Source organism: Nelumbo lutea, chromosome 2, assembly GCF_056320005.1.
Source record: "Nelumbo lutea isolate HS-2025 chromosome 2, American lotus-T2T, whole genome shotgun sequence".
Taxonomy (NCBI): domain Eukaryota; kingdom Viridiplantae; phylum Streptophyta; class Magnoliopsida; order Proteales; family Nelumbonaceae; genus Nelumbo; species Nelumbo lutea.
Genome location: NC_142685.1, coordinates 57,453,691 through 57,474,933, shown reverse-complemented (window position 1 = coordinate 57,474,933; position 21,243 = coordinate 57,453,691). Strand labels below are relative to the sequence as shown.

At 37.3% G+C, this 21,243-nt stretch overlaps 1 protein-coding gene across 3 annotated transcripts; it reads left to right on the top strand.

Annotated features, from left to right (window-relative positions):
* Window positions 1-1,933: 1,933 nt before the first annotated feature.
* On the top strand, window positions 1,934-19,801 carry LOC148870914 (zinc finger protein). 3 transcript variants are annotated; one of them, XM_088971402.1, is made up of 5 exons: window positions 1,934-2,213; window positions 7,145-7,410; window positions 10,286-10,373; window positions 19,121-19,187; window positions 19,276-19,801. In XM_088971402.1, the coding sequence occupies exons 2-5, from the start codon at window positions 7,287-7,289 to the stop codon at window positions 19,327-19,329; spliced, it is 333 nt and encodes a 110-aa protein (XP_088827528.1). In that variant the 5' UTR covers window positions 1,934-2,213; window positions 7,145-7,286; the 3' UTR covers window positions 19,330-19,801. The 3 variants fall into 3 exon arrangements, with proteins under 3 accessions (XP_088827528.1, XP_088827529.1, XP_088827530.1); XM_088971403.1 differs by having other exon boundaries at window positions 2,068-2,213; window positions 7,150-7,410; XM_088971404.1 differs by having other exon boundaries at window positions 2,095-2,213; window positions 7,115-7,410.
* Window positions 19,802-21,243: the final 1,442 nt, after the last annotated feature.

Genomic DNA, 21,243 nt, shown 5'->3' with positions numbered 1-21,243 from the left:
GAGCTTCATTATGGTCTACCCCATTTCCCCTTAAAAGAAAATTATTCTAGGATCAAGGCTATCAGGTATAAACATACCAAATATTCTTGAAAACTGAAGTTGTTTGTGAAGAATCAGATCTCATTGTAGCTGTATTTGAGCCTAATGTGTTTTTTTTTTTTTTGTATTTGTAATAAATTTCCCCAAACCCTTTTTTTCCCCAAAGTTCTGGTTGCGGGATTTGATTCTGCGTCAACGCTGGAACAAACCGGCTAGCACACCAACGAGTCAGCCCTCGGTTGGTTAGCCTAATGTGTTTTTAGGTGGTAAAATTCAATTTATTTTGTCAAAGATTTCAAAACTGGTGATTTCTTAGTTTCCCATTTGAAACCATCCATAATTATCATCATGTTCATATGAGCTTTGTACCAATCGAGCAAGCAGATCCAAGGTGAAAAAGCCTTTGGTCGATTGAACAATATAGGCAAAGAAAGTTGGCGACATTGTTCATTCAAAAAAATAAACTTGTATAGGATTGGCTACATGAATTTTGTTTAGTTTTATTTCCATTATTAAATTATGAGCCCCTAAACCATTTCTTACTATCTAAATAGGTATTTATTCTCTAACAAAAAAAAAAAAACATCTTTACTATAACTCTGCTAATGGGATTAGACTAAACAAAGAATGTTTATTCACATTGGAATATGGATTTACTCCTCACAAAAATTGGTTCTCACAACACTTGCAGCCATGCATTGGAAATATCTCCGTACTTGTACGTTTTCATTAATGGGAAGATGTTCCTAATGTATGACTGCAAATGTTATGAGAACAAAATCCGGAATTTATGGTCCATTTGGTTCGTAGTCAAAATCGGAATCGAAATTCTCCGGAATCAGAATCGAAATGGTCCATTCCCATAATCTGTTTGGTTCAGACAGAAATGGAAATGGGAATTAAAATCAGCAGGAATGGGATTTCATTCCCAAGGGAGAGGCAGAGAATAACCATTCCCTCAAATGGGAGAATGCCATTCCAGCAGGAATGAGAATGAGATTCAAAATTCCGTCCAACCAAACAGTTGGAATCGGAATAGCCCATTCAAATTCCAATTCCAGACCCCTATTCGTACAAACCAAACGGACCTTTAGTGATATTAAACTAATACAATTGATCAGATTAATTATATATCAGTAAAGTTGAAATTGAACTCAACAAAGGACTAGAGCTTAACTAGTCATGTTCCTTTCCCTTATGTAACAGATTGATCTATAAAGCTCCCAACCCCCAAACTCTATGGGCTTAATTGAGATACCTCTGATTTAAATACAACGGAACTCAAGAAGAGTCCACGTGTACATTTGATATTTATTATATCATCCAGAAGTCAGATTCCTTTTTACCCTATTCTTGGTAGGATTATCAAATCCCATTTATTACAATAAATATACGCAATTAATGAAACTCAAGTGTCAGCCAACCTTCGCCTCACATTTTCTGGCATGGGCTTTAAAATTGGGCCCATCCCCAACTAACACTGTTCTCGTATCCAGTACTCTCCTCCGGGCCTTGGATGGACATGGACTGGGTCTTAACTGCCCAATCAATGTGATAAGTCAATAATGGGTTTTCTAGCACTCACTCATGACTTATCCATCATTTTCCCGGGAAAAGTTGCATTAATCACATAAATGTTTTTACTAAAATACCCTCAACGTGTGAAGAAAATACCAAAACAAGACATTCGGACAGTCCTTTGATGTTGAAACAGTTGAGGGTATTTTGGTCATTTCGGGCTTCTGCCGGCTTCATTAAGTGATAGCTTATTATCCCATTTTCAATTTCCGTTCATCGATCCACGTCAAGACAAGTTCATGTGGGCGAGATCACATCTGCGCCCCACAAACCCCTCACATGCACATTTAAGCGTGCATTGAGAACATCTCCCGATGTTGTCAGTGGAGATGTTCCAAATACACGGTTGGAATATTCTATGGAGCGTTTGTGGGGCGAAAATCTGAATTTCATGTGGCCATATAGCCACATGGGTGAAATTAGAAAAAAAAAAAAAGAAAAAGAAAAAACGAAGGAAATGCAGGGAAAGAGACAGTTGTTTTGTTCGACCAAGTGACCAACCACGGTCCATTTTCTTTCTCTTCTGCTGCTGCCGTCTCCTCCCCTCGGGAGTTCTTCTCGTATCTTCTGAACGTGTTCCAGGTTGTTGACACAGGGTATGAGCTCAACTCCTAATTTTCTCTTGCGTTTCTTTTCTGTGAAAGTCTTATTTCTTCATATCTTCTTGATTGCCATAATGGTTTTCTTTCTAATCGTGTTACTTCCAAGTTTTGATGTTCAAGTGATCACAAAAAAATTGATGGGTTTTCGTGGGATTTCTCTGTTCTTTTGTTATGTTATGGAAATGCTGCCTGCTTTGGTTTTTACTTCATTACTTTTTCTTTTTCTTTTTAATTAATTCAGTTCCTTGATTGTAATGCTTATTTGATGTGATTCTGTTTCAGTGTTTCTTGTTCCCTTTTTGGGGAGGTGCTTTTGTTAGTAAATTTGATTATTATATATGCCAGAAAAAGGAATAAGTTAAAAATAAAAAGGGAGACAGGATTTTATTCAATGTTGTATGCAGATTGAGTTATTAACTTATCGTATTTTAAATCCTTGAAAAAATAATAAATACAAATACACAATTAATCTTGATAACGGTAAGCATGAGGCATGTAGAATTTTCTAATTTTTTAGTTCATGTGCTGGAGGAATGGAAAAGATCTTCGAAGTTATTTTTATCAGAACTTGTTGGGAAAAGAAATAGAACATTCTGGCTTATAAAAGAATCTCCAAATGTTTAAACATCTAATATGGTCATTTATTTTCTTGGGGAGGGGTGAGAAAAAAAAAAAAAAGAAAGGAAGCCAAGAGTTGAGCAAATTTGTTTATGATGGCAACCCCTTAAGGATTAATTGCAGATTGTTCAGAGAAGCACTTCCCATGATCAAATGATCAAATAAAAACTGCTTTTTAAGTACATGCTTCAAGTTTAATACCTGAGCATTACATAGTGATCTAAATGAAAGTTATTGGGAACGAGAACCCAACTTTGTATTTAGTTAGAGATCCTAAGTCCTTAATTTGCAAGAAAAACAACTAATTCAAGTAATGTTATTAAGGTAGAGATAGCACACTTTAGTTGATTGAGAGGTTCACTTTCCTATTCAAAGGCAATAAGAAGGCTTTTCTAGTGTACAAATCCAAATAAATTGGATTGTTTTAGTTGCAATGGTTCTTTTTATAAGCTCACTGGTGCAAGGCCTTTTCTTAAAAGTGATTAACGTGGCCTGACCCTATTAGGCAAGGGTATTGCCTCCTCCATTTCTTTTTTGTTTATATATTTTTAAAATAGCGAAGATAAAGATCCAGGTAAGATGTAAGACAAAGATGTAATACACCCTATACATGGTTGATGAGTATAAACTATGCACCCTTTACAAGTAAGATGTAAGACAAAAACCCAGGTTATACATTAAAGGATTCATTAAATATGATCTCCTATTGATTTTTGAACTGCTCATATTTCAAATAAAAAAAGTCTTTCAGAATAAAAGTCCAGCTGACAAGTGTTATCTTGATTCTTCTCATTTTTGCCTCAGTGGGGGAGTTCATGTGTGTTGTGCTCCTTCCAAATACACTAGAGCAATGCCAGAAGAAGCAAATTCCATAGAATGTACCTTCTTGGGTTGAAGCCATCTGCATGCCATAATGATACAAGCATCTGGTGGTTCTTGGGCATGACAAAAAACCTTTTTATAACTACAGAAAGTAATCCTAGATGTGGTAGGGAATTAGGGATATTGATAGTGTACAAACAGGTTCAGGACTGATTCCACAGTTACCTTGCACAGGCTGCAAGAATTCTCTAAGTTCCTTCCCGTGGAACTAAGAATATTGACCATCAAGATCTTGTCAAGATTGGCTGTCCACGTGAAGAAAGCTACCTAGGAAGGGACATTTGCTCCCACAACCACCCTCCTCCCTTTCTTCTTTGTTACTATGCACTGCATTCTTAGAAGGTTAGCGAATAGGGCATCAATTTAAATTTAATTAGGGGCTTCAGAGTGGTTCTGAAGAAATTGAGGTTTTCAAAACCAGATTGGTAATGATTCCTTATTTTATTTTGTTAGTCTGATTGTGAAGAGCTCATGATCTCTAATCAATTAGTATTTTCTTCTGAAACTTTAACTAAACCTGGCTCACAAGGATTAATGTACAAGTGGGTTTATTAGCTTTTTCTTGCATCTCAGGACAAGTTATTTAAAGTATTGGCTTCTTGAGAGAACTGCATACCCTGAGATAAAGGACAAAAATTTTCAGATTTGACTTCCCTAACCTGTTCATTAGGTAGCCATGATCTTCAGAGCCCCAACTAGGGTTCTGGAAATAATATACGGAATTCGGGGGCTTTTCTTTGGGAACATTGGGAAACCAGATAATAGGTCTAAACCAATTAACTAACCATCTATAAAACTTGACTAAATAGTGGTTTGGGCTTTAGGGGAGTGAAAGAAAGAGATAACTCTTCTAGCTGTGGAGATCTTTTACTGAACTTTAAAGCTTATGGCATTCAGTGATTCCTGAACTTTTGATCATACTATAATGGTTTACATTCCTATTTTCCTAATTATATCACTTTTCCTTCTATGGTATCCACCATTACTTTATCTTTTTTGTTCCTTGAGCAATTTCTCTCGCAATCATGTAGGATGAAAAATATGGTGTCACTGCATGCTATTTGTGGATTGTGTGCAGTTGTACACCTTATTCTACACACCAACTACATCCTAGACAAGACCACCATCAAAGTTGTGAATTAGGTCCCCATATTGGATTTTACTTTTCTGAAAGAAAGACCAAAATGGAGAACTTCATTCAGGCAACTAAATGGAGAAGTTCATTCAGGCAACTAAATGGAGAAGTTCATTCAGGCAACTAAATGGAGAAGAGTGCTCAAGATGGAGAAGAAAAGGGTCCTTATCGAGGAGTCAAAAGCTAGAGGGAAGAGATATCTGAAGATAAGGGAGGATAATTGAGCGATGATTGTAATGGAAAGGGAAGGGTTAGGCTGGTTCAAAGCTTTTGTAGATGACCTAATCTTTGTTGAGAAAACCCAAAGCTGGAGGAATGAGATTGCTAGTGGTAGTAGTCGAATAGGACTGCAATCAGTCCTAGGTTCAATGTGAAATAAACAAAGGAAAGATTGAGAAGAGAGAATAAGATGAAGAGAAGAGAAGAGGAGAAGAAGAACTCGAAGAGGAGAATTCAGAAGAGATAGAGAGAGTTAACCAACTGTCGCCCCACTCTACAATTTATATTAATACTCAAATAAAAGTAAAAGGGCTGAATTACCCTTACTGCTGACATGGAAAAATAATAAAAGAACTAAAAACTATAAACTGAAGTAAACTACCAACTGCTAACTACAATCACACGAACACAGTGGGGACCACATCACTGTTCTCTACAGTGGTGGCAAAAGATTCTTGGTGGAAAACAGAAGGAAAAAAATGGTTGGTTCATCACTCTAACTGAATTCTTTGGTGAAGGAAGGAAGCAGATGATTTGTTTACTGGAAGGAAAGGCAAAGCGGAGTTGGAAGCTGCTTGCTGCGACACTGGAGGAAGCCTCACTTGAGAGTTGAGAGCCTCAGAAAACAGAGCACATAGTTTTGGAGAAAGAGAGGATAACTCTTGAAGAAGGTGATAGGTGAATGTATGAAAACAAAAACTGATGAAAAAGAACTGATCAGAATGGGAATACTGTTCTATTCTCTGCTCAAAGCGGTGGAAGGTTGGACCAGAGAGAAAAGAAAACCATTAAGCTGGGAAGCAAAGTAAAGGATTGGAAAGAAGTTTTAGAAGAATTTATGGAGAAACTCCACTTAAAACAAAAGGTGATCCTCCTTCTGTTTGATGAACAAAAGGCAATCCTAAACGTGGGCAAAACTCAACTCGAGGCAAGGACTCTAGAAACAAAGTTTGGCCAGATTATGATAGAAAACTGGTTGACCCCTGCAATGAAAAGGAACTCCTACAGAACACCTTCATTATCAAAATCCTCAGGCTATCTATGGAAGGAAAGCCTATTCCACAAAATAACAGTGACATGTGGCAGTATTCTGGAATTGTTCTGCACACAAAACCTTCGAGCAGTTAGAATCCGAATAATTGGAGCAAGACCGGAGAAAATCCCCAGGGCATTGGAGATTTTCACTGATGATCAATGCAATAAGAAGGTGGAATCTGACTCTAGTCTTCAACCAAATAGACTCTGGTGGTGACCAAGGCAATCACTTCGATTGTGTTTTCCAATATATTGATCAATAAAATTATGAAACTTTTGTTAGGGAGATCTGAGTGCTTGCATGGTACTACTGTTTGTCCTCTCAAATAACTAAGTATTGTTGGACTATTTGTCACACAGAAGCAATCTAAAGTTTCCCCTTTTTTCTTAACCTTACTTTACTGTTACATTGTCCATGATGATCTGTTGGACTATTTATCACACCAAAGCAATCTAAAGTTTCCCTTTTTGTCTTAACTTTACTGTTACATTGTCCATGACGATTTGTTGGAATATTTATTACACAGAAGCAATCTAAAGTTTCCCTTTTGTCTTAACCATACTTTACTGTTACATTGTCCATGATGATACTTTACTGGTACTACTGTTTGTCCTCTCAAATAACTAATTAAGTATTGTTGGACTATTTATCGCACAAGCAATCTAAAGTTTCCCTTTTTGTCTTAACCGTACTTTACTGTTACATTGTCCATGATGATTTGGACCAATATGCAGACTCAGGGTGACCGGGAATTATGAGGTGGATGATTACTAGTAATGTGTCTGAACAATGGTTTCTGGACAATTATCTACTTGTCCTCTTGTCTAATAGTGTTATTTTTATCATAATCAATGGTTAGTTTTTCCAGAGTTGTTTAATAGCATACAAAGTTAAGATTTTCTCCTGCCTTACATTTTAGTAATGGTTTTAATAGAGACTTCACGACTATATATAAGCATACATACATTGAATAATGTATCAAGCAAACCCTTTTCTTGCTACCAGATCTACTCAATCTTCTTATATCTTGTATAGAGCAGCAGTTGTGTTGGGGGTCTAGCCAAATTCCAACTGCCAGCACTTGTTTAAGGGAACATTGAGGAGATCACTCTGGAAGAACAAAGGTTAGTTTCTCTCAGGTGATAAGGAAAGGCAATGGTAATCCAGTCTGGGGATAATGGAAAAGAGTGTTAGCAATTCACAGCCCCATGAAAAGATACCTCCAGTGGGTTCCACATCAGCCAATGGAGAAAAGAAGCCCATGGAGAAAGATGTTAATGCACCTGCATTTATCAACCAAGGTGTGTATCTATTAAGAGTTCTGCATGTCCAAGAAGCAGATGCCTGTTTTCTTTATGAAATCCCTCTTTGTGCCTCATATATGGCCTTTCCTTTAACTATGAACAATGTTTGGACCTACTAGTACCATTAGAAGAACACTGGAGTCCACTAATCAAGGTGATCATCGTCGACATGCTTTTCTGTCTTGGACTCTAATGGAGACATAACTGGAAAATGGACATATTGTTGATCTATTTTGTGAATTCAGGATTGGCTATGCTAACTGGAATAAAACTGAGAGGCAAATAAAGGATATTGTACTGAATATTACTGTCAATATCAGTAATCCAATTTAGTTTACACCACAGAAAACAGAACATGGAGTTAACTAGTTTAGTTATTACATCTAATGGCACTTTGATATACTTATGTATCATGTGATATACAAGATAAACTTCTCTACATTCAAGATTTATACTTTATTATATTCCAGAGTCGGCATATCAAATAATTATGCTTAATTTCTTATAGTTTGTTATTCTTTGTATTAACCTTGCAATGGAAGGGAGAGGTTAACTTTATAGATTGGGGATAGTATCTGAATTTTGGATATGAAAGACTGTACAGTTATGGTTGGTGGGAAGGGCATCTACTGTGGAGGGATTGGATTGGGATTTGGAAGGGGTATTAGCTCTCCCATCTTGGCAAGCAGATGGGTTGTTCATGCTTGGTTGAAGCAAGGTTATGTTTTTTTGGTTGTGGTATTTGTTTTTCCTCTTTCCTATCTTATGTTTTTTAACTATTTTCCAAGTTCCTATGAGATTCTTTTGTATCAAGGGGTACTTTGGTGGTGTAGGATTGCTATGAGAAGGTCCTATCTCAGGCTCTCAGCATTGGTGGGCTAAAGGTAAATGAAAAAATCAGGTCTGAAAAATCGATACAAATCTTGTAAAAAATGAGTAGTTCACTTTCAGACCTGTATTGTTAATAAAGAGAAAAACTATAAATAATATCAGATTAGAAAAGAAGACAAGAGAGGATGAAACTTTTACCATAAACCAAATTCAATTTCTTATTCCATACTCAATTCACTACTAGCCTTGCATGATAGAAGACTTATTTGTAGACTCATTTGGTTGGGTCAGCCAGCCTTTGAAAATAGCCATAGATTTCTCAATTCACTTTGATTTCACAGCATCTTGGGTCATTGAATAGGAAATTGAAAAACCTTGTAAAAGGCATCAAAATGAAATAAAAACAGATAAGCTTTGACCCTTAAAAATGAGAAGATTCCAATTTAAGGTCAAATAAAACCTTGTGGACAGCACATGACAGCTTGTCAACACTTCCTAAGACTTCTAACTTAAAACCCCTCATAAAGAGCTTATCATCTACTGGAAGTGTTAAAATAATTAAAAAATCAACCCAAATTAAAACTGGCAGAATTTGTAGATCTGTAACTATAACTCAGGAAACTAAGAGATTTCTGATTTTTCTCAAATGAATGAACAAAATCAGGATCTAAAGAGCAACTTCACTCATCTTGGATTCCTAGAGAGGTCAGTTGAGTTGTTAGGCCCCAATAGAGCCCATAGACCATTATAAGAAAATCTCAGTTTTCCTTGGGATTTCTCAGGTTGTTGGAAAATTCCTGATGTAGGACCAGCTCAGTTTTAGTCCTTTGAATGGTCTTCTTTGATCAGAATGTTATGGTTGTTGCTGGCTGTAATGGCTTCTTGAAGGAATAAAAGAGAAAATAGGGAGAGAAAGAAGAGAGAATCTACCTGGAATCACTCATAGGATGCCTAGAATCACTCTAGGGCATGATCACTCACCATAGTTAGCATAAGCTGAAGAAAACTCAATAAACTTCATTGCCTTTGTGTAAAACGTCCATACGAATTTATAGACTCTAAACACATAATAATCCTAGGAGTCAAACTGTTAGACTCAATAATCCTAGTAGGACTCAAACTAAGCTGTCATATCCTATTTCAATTCAAAGAAAACTCAATAACTCTAATCCTATTTATGCAATGACTCTGAAATTTTAAACATAAACAAACTATAAATAGACGATCAAACCCTATTATTGGACCTTATAGAAAAATTGTAAAATGGCAAAAATACCCTTGGTGTTCAATTCAGTCCAAATCCCAAGTACCATCACTATGCCATATCAGGACCTGTTGTAAGGCCTTCTTCTTTCTAGAATAAGTCTTCAAGGATGCTGATCGATTCCTATCAATTCCTGTAAGGCCTTTTTTCTTCTTTTCCTTCACCTGCATTATATGGACCCTTTGTGTGGTTGCTCTTTTATTTTCTTTTCCTTTTTCTTTTCTTGGTGGAAGCCCCTCTTTTTGTTTGGTCCCTGTTTTTTCTTGTCATTGACTGCATACATTCTGTATTTTGCCTTTTAAATGATAAAAATGTATTGGCACTTGTTATCATACAAGAAAAACATGGAAAGCTAAGGCTGGTTTTTCTTGTCAAGACCTAAACACCATGTCACAACTTTCTCAATGTAGTGACAAGTTATGACTGGAGTCACTGAATCCTCTCAAACCATGGTCCCAGTCATCAGTCCTCATTTCCTCCATGAACTTGAATCAGCATGCTAATGTCCAAACACAGACTCCTGAATAGGTTCCTCCTGAGTTACAGAAAGTAGATGAATGTTAGAAGACCATATCACTACCTTTTCTTTTTACAGATGAACACATAACTACTTTATTTGTAACCCTTATAAAAGAACTAGTGATAAAGTTTTAAGAATGTATCCTTGAGATAACTTTCTCAATATGTTCATTCATGCATTACATTTTATTTTTTCTCATATTTAGAAATCACAAAAATGTGGCTCTTGAGCTTAATAAGGAATTGTTTATTCCTTAGCTGCCATAACTTGGCATCAGAGGAGAACAGAGTGGATAGGGGATCAGTCTAAAAAGTCACACAGAGTGCCAAAAGATCCAGTTATAAGGTATGCTACTTTTTCTCCATAAATTATTTATAGTTTGGATAGTAATGGACTCGAGTAAAGCTCCTTCTTTGAGTTATTCAATGCTTGTTTTTTTTTTTTTTTCGAAATAACCATAATCTATTACTATCATATCTTCCAGATGTCATCCCAAAACACCATCAGTAATCAACAACTACCGATGTCCTATAAATGATAAATGGATCCCCGTTTCTTGGAATAACATATTTGTTATTATTGGATATCTATTCCTGGAAATATCATTTCTGTTCTTGTATAGGTCCTGAAGTTCAATATGAACCTGCAACTCAAAGACCTACAAAATCTGAATATAATGAGAACAGAAACCTTTTGCATCACACTTAGCAAATAAATTTGTTGATTTTGAGATGTTGTTGGAGGAAAGAAACAGTTGACATTAATCTAAAGGACTGGGATAGGGGGGCATGTCTTGCAATATAACACCAATTACTGAACCATGTTGTGATAGAAAACAATGTTGGAGTGAGGTAACTTGCCATAACTATGCCCTTATCAATATGAAAAGAAATTCACAAACAAGATAATCCGGTAAGGTTAGTAGCCTTGTGTCTCATCTTAGAATTTCCCAAGATAAAATTGTTAAAGCTCTAAATTGTAGTAGCTTCTTAGTATTTGTAATCTGTTTGACTTATATGATACTAAAATTGATAAGGATAAAAGGTAGATGAGAAGGGAAGGACAGTCGATCTCAGTTGATATGAGCTACATGTTTGCCAACTCTGAATGCTTGATAAATGAAAAATAAATAAAAAAAAACTGAGAAGTAGCAAAAATACCTTTACAACAATAAGTAACACTACAAGAGGGGTGATAATCAATGTTTTTAGCCCATTGTTGACCTGCCTAGTTGAACCATTCAAATTGTCACCCAGGCAAGAAAGTGGGTCTTTATCATCCTAAACCCAGTATTTGAGACAAAATCGTTGACTTTAGTCAAGAATCGTCGACTCAGATGGTCAAGCCAGTAAACCACTTGAACTGTTCTAATGGGTTGCAGTTCAACCCACAACATAATGTCTAAAACCCTAGTTTAGTCTCTTTTTTATTAATTTCCCTTCTCCTCCTCCTCTTCTTCTTCTAGCACTAACCTGCTGCTTCTTTTAGAAAAACCACTTTTTTCTCATTTCTGTTCATAATAAGTTAATAACTATACTCACCCACCATGTAGATTTGTTGCCACTGCCATTGCCTCCATAGCGAAGATCTGATATGCGCCGCCAGCACTGACATGCAACTGCCATAGATCTGTTTCTGCTGTTATACAATCGCTAGAGAGGACAAGAGGTGTTGCTGGCGTGAGTTGGGCAGAGATCTCTCTAAGCATAGAGCTTCTTGGCTGATGCTTCTTCTCTCTCTCTGTCCTATGCTCCTCCCTGACTCCTGCTGCTATTGCAACTGCCAAAGAACCACTGTCAGCTTCTAGCTATGGCTAATGAACCTTTTTCCTCCCTCCCTTATTTTAATCTCTTTCTCCCTTTGATCTCCCTTCTTTCTCTCCCCGTATTTTCTTATCTATCCAGTAAACCTAGACCTAAAGGATATTCATGTTCTTAATCTAACGGTTATTATATAATAAATTACATGTTGAACCGTCAACCTGAATGGTTGGACTGTTGACCCATGACCTGGAGGAGAAGATGGTTTTGTTTTTGGGTTGGTTTTAAAACATTGGTGGTAAACTGGTAATAAAAAAAGTTTGTTGGTGGACCTAGGTGCTTCAATCTAACCCAGACTTCACTCCCTTCTAACTAGTTTAGTCCAGCACGCCAGGTTCACTAGTAATCTTATATGTTTCTAATTTCAAATACCTGAAGCCTTAGTTCTTGTAAGTAGGATCTAAAATAGCAAAATTTCCACTAAAGAAGCAATAACAATACAACTATTATCTGATCCCTAATCCTAAAATAGAATGAGTCATGATTAAAATCACAGAAAATAACCCCTTTTATATATATGGGCAAATTACTTTGATACACACAGATTTGTTTGGGGTTTCAAGGGGCCCTTATGAAGGTGAAGGACCAATTTCCAAGGATCAGCCAATGGGGTGGTGGATTGTTTAGCTAAGCAAAGGGGTACACAAGAATCAGTTATTTTGAGCACATCGAGGCTGCAACTCGCGCCTCTGTGGTTGAAGTTTCCACCTTGTACCTTTCTCCTGTTATTCTTGAATTTCAATAAAATTTCATATCTTATCAAAAACAATTTCCAAGGATTAGGAATACAAGATATTTAACATATACTAGCTACTTGAAATAAAACAACTAGGAGATAAATGAACAGATAAGTTTCGGATACTTGAAATGTTGAATGGTTGAAGCTTTTAATATGTGCATATATGCTTTCTTTATTTTTTTATTTATCAGCAGAAAAATGATTTTATTATAATATTTGTAATGTAGAAATAATTAATACAACTTTTTTTGACCAGAGTGTCAATCCCTACTTGCAAACCCCAAATTACATGGACGCCCAAAACAATTGTTGCCTCATAACCCCTTCTTTAGATAGGGAGTCATCTAAACCATGTGCACATCTTCTAATCCACTTAAATTCAACCATTATTTCTTTTTCAATCCTTTTAACTTCCCTTAGCATATACTGGAGGGACTAAGGAATACGCCTTTGGATTTAGCCCAAGATATAACTACTTGTGAGTCTCCTTCCACCTCAATCATCCTAAATCCCAGCCATTTAGATAACCTGAGGCCTTGCAATAAAGCCAACAGTTCAGCCTTCAAAGAATTTCCAAAGCCAATTGGTCCTAAGAACATAGCCAAGATTCTCCTCACGGAATTTCTGATAACCCCTCCTATTCCAGCCACACCAGAGTTACCAAGAGAGCTCCTATCAAAGTTCATTTTTTACTTTGTTGCCTTTTGGGGGGGTTTCAATCCATCCTAACTCTGTCTTTTGTTCCTGAAGACTATGCTATTTCAGTCTAGGCCCTGAAGAAATCAGTTACTGAAAATGTTTTGAAGATATCCAAGGTCTTTACCCATATTGCTACCTTTATTTTTATACTGTCTATCACCTCCTTCAGATTCCTGCACTTCCCCATGAAGGTTCTGCTATTCCTCTCTTCCCGTACCATCCAAAAAATTGCTGCCTTAGTGGCTCTCTAAAGAACTTCCCCCCTTTTCTTTGGTTGCCTCAAGAGGTTAGGATTGAAAAGACCCATCACATCTCGGGGGGTCCCACCTACATCCAAAGAGATAACTAAAAAACTTTGAAATTCTATGCATAAAAGGAAAGGATAATAGTGTCTTGCCACTACCCCTACAAAGGAAGCACATGTGAGGAAAGAGGTAAATAAAAGGCCTTTTTTTCTACAGCATGCCACAAGTATTTACCTTACCAAGTGTAGAGAGACTGGGCCGAATGGGCCCTAGCCCATTAGTGTCTTTCTTATTAGTTCTTTCATGTTATGTTTTCTTATTGGGCCCTTTTTTTATGGGCCTTTAGCTCTTTTTATGTTTTTCTAAGTTTAGTGCTGATGTGGATGCCTACTCCTTTTTTTCTCCTTTCTTCTTCAATCTTCCTCCTTGCTGTCTCCTTCTTCTTCTGATTTCTTTTGCTTTATTCCAAAATATTCTATTGATTTTATTAGTTTGAATCACATCTTGGTATCAGAGTAATCTCTCTTCCGTTTTCCTTTTTTTCTTTTTTTCCCATACACCTTTTTTTTCTAATCGAAAGGTGTACGGAGAGATAAATTGTTGATTATTTAGAGATCTTGTTTGCCTAGTTGGTAGAGGGTTTGGAGAGTCGGAATCTAGTCGAAGATTGCCAAGAAAGTGGGATTGCAATTTTTTTTCCCAAAACCCTAGCTGACTAGAGAATTTCCAGTTACGGGTTGAAGAGGCTATTTGGGTGTGGCGCTCAAGGCTTGGAGGCTTCCTTTTTATCTCCAAAAGTGGGCGGTTGCAGTTGGAAGTGGTTTGGATAGCTTTGGTTTGAGTGGCTACCTCTTCTCTCTTTCTCATCGGAGGCCAAGTATGGCAATACCCTAGTTTTGGAGCTTTTGAGTGCTCGACTGACCTTAGTTAGGTCTATAAAGATTAAAACATTGTTTTTTGATTTTCATTTGATTGATGGAGCAATCTGGAAGTGAGGCGAAGCAGATCCCGGTGTCGGGGGTTGGTCTCGTAGATTCCTTTTTAACAGGAGTGACTACAATTAATCTTGATGGAACAAATTACCTTGCATGGACACAATCTATTAAGATCCATGTCTGTAATAGAGGTAAACTAGGGTTTCTAACAGGTAGTAAGGCGATGCCAGATGAGTCTGACCCTACATATGAGAAATGGATGCAGGATAACTACACATTTATTGGGTGGTTGGTAAATTCTATGCAGCCCCATATAAGTCGACACTATCTGTGGATGACTTCAGCCAAGGAGATTTGGGATAGTGTGACAGAGACATACTCTCAGAAATTAAATGTTGCAAGGGCCTACAAACTAAAGAGTGATGTGAAGAATTTAAGACAGGGGGAGAAGAGTGTGGCCGTCTATTATTCGATGTTGAAGTCACTATGGCAGGAGTTGGATGTTATGGAAGCATTTGCATGGGAAAGCACCAAAAATGGCAAAACTTTCAAGAAATTTGTGGAAAGAAACAGAGTGTTTGAGTTCCTTATAGGACTCAATCTTGAATTTGATATTACAAGGCAGAATATCTTGGCCAAGGATGATGTGTCACTTGCATAGGCATACTCTATGGTGAGTAGTGAAGAGAGCAGGCGACAGGTATAACTACAGACCCCACCTCCTCCAGAACATTTTGCACATGCTGGAATAAAACCAAAGGGGCTGAATGAGAAAAAGGAAATGATATGTTAATACTACAAGAAGACGAAACATACTAAGGATTCTTGTTAGAAGCTTCATCCAGATCTTCTTCCTGAGAGGTTTCGGAACAACAACAGCTCTAAGAAGGGTGGCCAATTTGGAAAACCCAAGAATGCAAATGTTGCCATAGTGTTTGAATGTGAAGAAAAATCTGTTGTGGAACAGTTGGCAGCAGTGAAGGCAGAATTTGAGAGATATGGGAAGTTGATAAATCACTTGAAGTCTACTATTGCATCTTCCTCCTCAGGCACCCCCTCTACATCCGCTTTTTCCCATTCAGGTATTCGTGCTTCTACAAACCATGCTACAGTCTTAGGTAATTGTAGAATTCCTTGGATTATAGATTCTGGTGCATCAAATCATATGACTAGCCTACACAACCTTTTTTGTTCATACCAGCTCCTCTCGGGTAGAGAGAAGATTTCTCTTGTCGATGGGTCTCTTGCTCCCATCTCTGGCAAGGGGAATACTAAAGCCTCTGATTCACTTGTATTATCCTCTGTCCTTCATGTTCCCAAACTTAGCACTAACCTTTTATTTGTTAGTAGTTTAACCAAATCAATGAACTATAGCACTTACTCCAAATTTCTTTCACTGGGAAGGCCACCCCTTGGATGTTAGATGAGGTCAAGGATTTAAAAGAGGAGCAATTAAAGAGGTCGTCTAGAGAGGTCAACCAGATTATAGAGTCCTCAAGGGAAGAGTCCAAAGAAGCTTGATTTAAAGTTTCAAGAAGATGGATCAAGGAAGAACACAATTTAAAGATTCAAGAAGATGGATCAAGGAAGAACACTCCTATTCCCTTAACCCCCTTCCAAACCCAAGTTCCAATTTAAGCCAATTGGAGGTGTTCTCATCCTAGATATAGTCTTGCCTTTAAATTGAAAGATGGAAAAGAGTTCAGGGAATTGGTCTTTGAGTGGAATTGCTGCCAACCATAGGTCCTCCCAAAAGCGTATTTTGTCACCCCTTCCCACATCATACCTAATAGAGTTAAGAAAGATTGGGTAGACTTCACGAATTGCTTTCCAAGGAGACATTGAGGAGTGGGAGCAACTTTAGCATCCCAATCATTGCCTTCCAACCCATGAAGGGGAATCTCTATAACCATTTACCTAGCAAAACAGTGTTTCAGAAGACAATGTTCCCTAAACACTAAATCCTCTTCTTCCTTAGGTTTGTTAGCCTGTTCCCATCTTACCAGGTGATCCTTTTTTCCTCTCCTGGTTCCCAAAGAAAATCTCTCATGTATTTCTCTAACTGCCCTGCTATCCTAGTTGGGATGCGGAAATGCATATATGCCTTCTTTTATTTCCAAGTTTTCATTTTGTATATATTTTATATGTTATTCTTATGTATTTTTATTTGATTCAAAGGCTTTTTAAAACATTTAATCCCTTTTTAAATTTATGTTTTCATTGTTATGTATTACAGTTTCTTACTATTTTTTTAAATCTGTGCCTTGCTATGAAAAGATGCATGCCTCGCCTTGCACTTTTGCACTAGAAGGCTCTTGCACTTTTCTTGCTGCTTGTGCTTGTAAAACACTGGGTTATGTTGTTGATATTTGAAATTGCTTGGTCAAAGAAGGGAATATATATTTCTTATAGGGATTACATGTTCTTGGTTCGATTTGCACTGGTTTCAGCTAGAGAGAATTCTATCTCCCTCCCTAGCCAACCAGTCTGTATTTATATGTTTCCAATAGAAAATACAATGACAGTTATGCCCCTAATAAAGTATGGGACATATCATTTAAACTGAAACGTAATAGACATAATAGCAACTAATTAAAATAAGACAAAATTTCCCTTCCCTCTTCAACTTGCAATAGATTGCTTCTTCTTACAGGTACTGTGGACGGTCTTCTATGCAGATTGAATACAGGCTTTTACAAAAGTAAATTGGGTTGGATCCATTGATGACAAACAATCTACCTTTGGATACCACACCTTTATTGGTGGTATTTATTTTTGGTTTTGTTTTTTTTTTTTTTGCAGCAAGAAATAATCAATTGTTGTAGATAAAGTACTAAAGTTAAGTATTAGGTGATGGCTCGTGCTTTCCTTAATTAATTAATGAATTTATTCTTTGTTGATGGAGATATTGAGTATAGTATGATGTACCAATTAGGAGCAAAATTATAATTTTTATTATTAGTAGTAACCTAATTTTTTGGCCAGTGAGATTGACTTGGGTCACCCATTCAACTTTTTTTTTCCTCTCTCTGTTTTGGCTTCTTACTTTATTTTTTTTTTCTTTCTTCCCTTTAACTTTCATGAGCATCATCTGTTGCAATCACAGGTGTTTCAGTGATTGAGGTTACTAGATGAGGAATATCCCTCATCAAGTGTTAGGGTCCTAGGTCTTAGTCCAACTTGGCCAAAAAGGTAGCTTGGTCTTATCTATTCAAAAACCATTGCTGGCTAACCATGGAGGGTGCCTCCAATCGTAAGAAGTCATGGTTGTCCAATTTGGAATCTTTAGCAATGCTTACCCAAATGGAAGTATGGGTGTCCCGATTTTGGTTGGTTATGTAAATGAGCCATTTTAAATCTCATGGTGGGTCCAATCATCCATACAAGGATTTGACCTGAAGCTATTAGTAGGATATGTTTAGAAAGGCGATAATTTGCACATATGTGGATCTGACAAGTTTGACCATAAGTCAACTGACTCAACTGACAACTGGTGAGTCCAAGGGCTGATTTTTTGTATCCTTTTCTTTTCTTTTTTTTTTCGGGGGGGGGGGGGGGGGCAATAAACTAATTGATGCAACCATTTATTATTTTTGAGATGTTATCACTTAATTATAGAAAGTATAAAAAACGGAAACTTCTCCTACAATGGGACCAAATGATTGACTTTTCGGTGAAACATAGCAGAGAAGAGTGGAGGTCAAAATAGGGTTAAAGGACAGTTTTGGATTGATTTTCTTTTTTGGTAAAAAGTTTAAATTAACCTAGCTCCCCGAAGTTTGGTTTCCTTTTTGTAAGAAGTTCATAGTGTTTTTTGGAGGCGGTCTTTTCTGAGTTGTACTGTCTATTCCGCTGTACAGTCTCTCATTGTACAGGGGACATATTGTATTCTGGCCTTTTGTTTTTAATGAAATACTTTACCTTACAGAATAAAAAAAAAAAGTTCTGAAGTTGCTTTTATGGGCTTGATGGGATTCACCAGCCAGGCAGATTTTAGTATTTTAGAGAGAGAGAAGCCAAAGATAAATTGGAAATATTAGGTTCTGACAACCTAACCAGGCAGATTTTAGTATTTTAGAGAAAGAAGCCAAAGATAAATTGGAAATATTAAGTTCTGACGACCTAACCAGGTTCTAGGCTTTCAGCCCAAAACATTGGCTTTTGTCCCTTGCTATATAAACGGTTGAACACTAGAAGAATGTTGTGCATCTATCGAAGGCACTCTGTTGGCCATGTGTCCAAGGTACAAGTGTATTACTAGGTTGATGTGGAGTTCCATCAATCCAATCAATTGCTGAGGACTATAATTGAACTACACTCAACAATAATGGTTATGGAGGAACTTTTGAGGAGGGGATGGTCTCTTTTGGCCCCCAAACAAGTTGTTGCAAGGAGGTGATCCTTATATAATCCTTCATAAAAAAATAGAGTCAACTCCACCCTAAACAGAACCTGGAAATTGGTTTTAGGTACCACGTGTGAACACAATAGCCTTCCAGCAAAGAGGCAGGGGGCATGCAAGGCAATATTTTTCTGCAAAATGCATTCTATTTCACATTTTACTTTTCAACTATCTTAATATTCTTCGATCAGATGTCTGTATAGCATCCATCTATTGCATCTTCATAAAGTAACTCCAAATCTTCTCTGACAGCTGGTCTACAACTTATGATGATCTACTCTCAACTAATGAGCCTTTTCCCCAGCCAATTCCATTACCAGTAGGTTCTTTTAAAACTTTTATCCCATTTATTTACATAATTGTGGTAATAGTGTTATTATCATATAATTTGTTGGTTGATTATGCAGGAGATGGTAGATTTTTTAGTTGATATCTGGAGTGAAGAAGGGCTCTATGATTAAGTCATCAGAGGGAATTTATCTAGCAACAATGTCACTGAATTTCATTTAAGGAGATTGACTAGATTTGGTATACAAGCCCAGCTTACCACAAACCAAGACATACTGGTGTTATATATCTGGTTTACTCGGTCACAAAATTGATGGCAGAACAGTTCCTTTCTTTGCTAAACTTAAAAGAGGATTACATTTGCATCATCTTTATAGAAGGCAAACTGATAGTCTAGGGCAGCCATGTAGTAAGTTGAGAGAGGATATAGATTAGCTTCAATCCACAGCTATACCGTGTTTTTTTTTTTTTATTTATCGCTAATTCCTGAGCATGAGTGGTTGTAGTTTAGTTAGGCAATTTTTCACCATGGTGCTTTGTGAATGTTGGTTACAGCATCAGTTAGACAAGTAGCCCATGTTACCATTAACCTATAGTGGTTGTTGTAACTGTAACCTATAGTGGTTCTAAATTATTTGACTTGTATACTGAATATTCCATTTATAGCTAGGTTTGTTGATACTATTGGTTAATGCCGAATAAGCTTAGTCAAAGTGCTGCTCCTGTTAAGGATTACGACAGTGGGGTCCTGAGCACCTGCGAACAAAATATGTTCCAACACCCTATCAACATCATTAGACACCGCACATCTCATCATACATGTCAGATCGAGTTGGTAGGGTGTTGGAACGTGTTTTGTTGGCAAGAGATTCCAATTGAAGACATTGACTGGATAAATACTGAATGTCATCTTGTCCAATGCTGGGTGCTGGCTCCCTCTATACTCTCTAGCTAGCCCCTGTGCTCAAAACATTGACCATTCAAACAAGTGATTAGCAATGGAATGACTAGTCCTCTCTGGAATATATCAATTAAAAAGGGAATTGGTGGAAAAAAGTGGTCTTCTTCTGTAGGGCGATATAGCATTGTAATTATAAGTACAAATTCTCTAGGAGAGAATATGATGCCTGCTTATTAATTGTTCTTTTCGCAACATTTGGGTTGTCTCATGATTTTGTTTTAAGAAACAGAACAAATTGCCACATCAACAAGAATATGATTTTACTGATGTGGCAATTGTTTATATACATTGGCAATGGAAAACTGAAACACCCCCTACATGATCAGGTTGGATTATAGTGCTGAAAGCCTTTGCATTGAAGATTGGGACCATAGGGTTGGGCTTACCAAAGTGTTAAGGGTTCCAAATTTGAGAAGCGCCATATATATATACACTCCTCTATAATATTGTTGCCGCACGGATTGGTCGGGGGCAACGATGTAAATTTAATTTCTGGGTTTTGAATGTTGGTTGAGGACTTCGAGGCCTTGGAAGTGGTGAGCCAAAGTCGAGGACTGCAGGCCGAGGCAAAGTATTCCCTCCGAGGATTGTAGGTCGAGGTGAGGTCCTTGGTGACCAGAGATACTACAAGACAGGGAATGTCAGAGGTCTTGGGTGGGTACACGAGGCAGAGGCTCTATGATGTGTAAAGTAGGAGAGGGTGCAAGTGAGGTCTTGACAATAGTCCTCGAATGCACCAAATCTCCCAGAGTAAATACTAAGGAGGCAAGGTAAGTGTAGGGAGTAAATGAGTAAATTTGTGTTAGGAATTTTTGTTCTGGATCCCCTTTAAGGTGGAGTTACCTCTTATTTATACTTGAGCATGCTGGAGGTAAGTGAAGATGAATGCCTTGAATGAGAGCCGTACGAGGTTAGGCAGCAGGCCCTGGTAGGTACGTCTGACTGTCATGTGGTGGGCTGGGCCAAACTAACCCACATCAAATATGTATAACATACACACACACACACACAATATAGGAAGAAATACAATGCAATACAGTTTCAAACATAACAAACATGCTATATACCAAAAAGAGATTATCAGTGCAAAAAATCTGAATTTGAAAGAGATTATTGAAAAGAGATT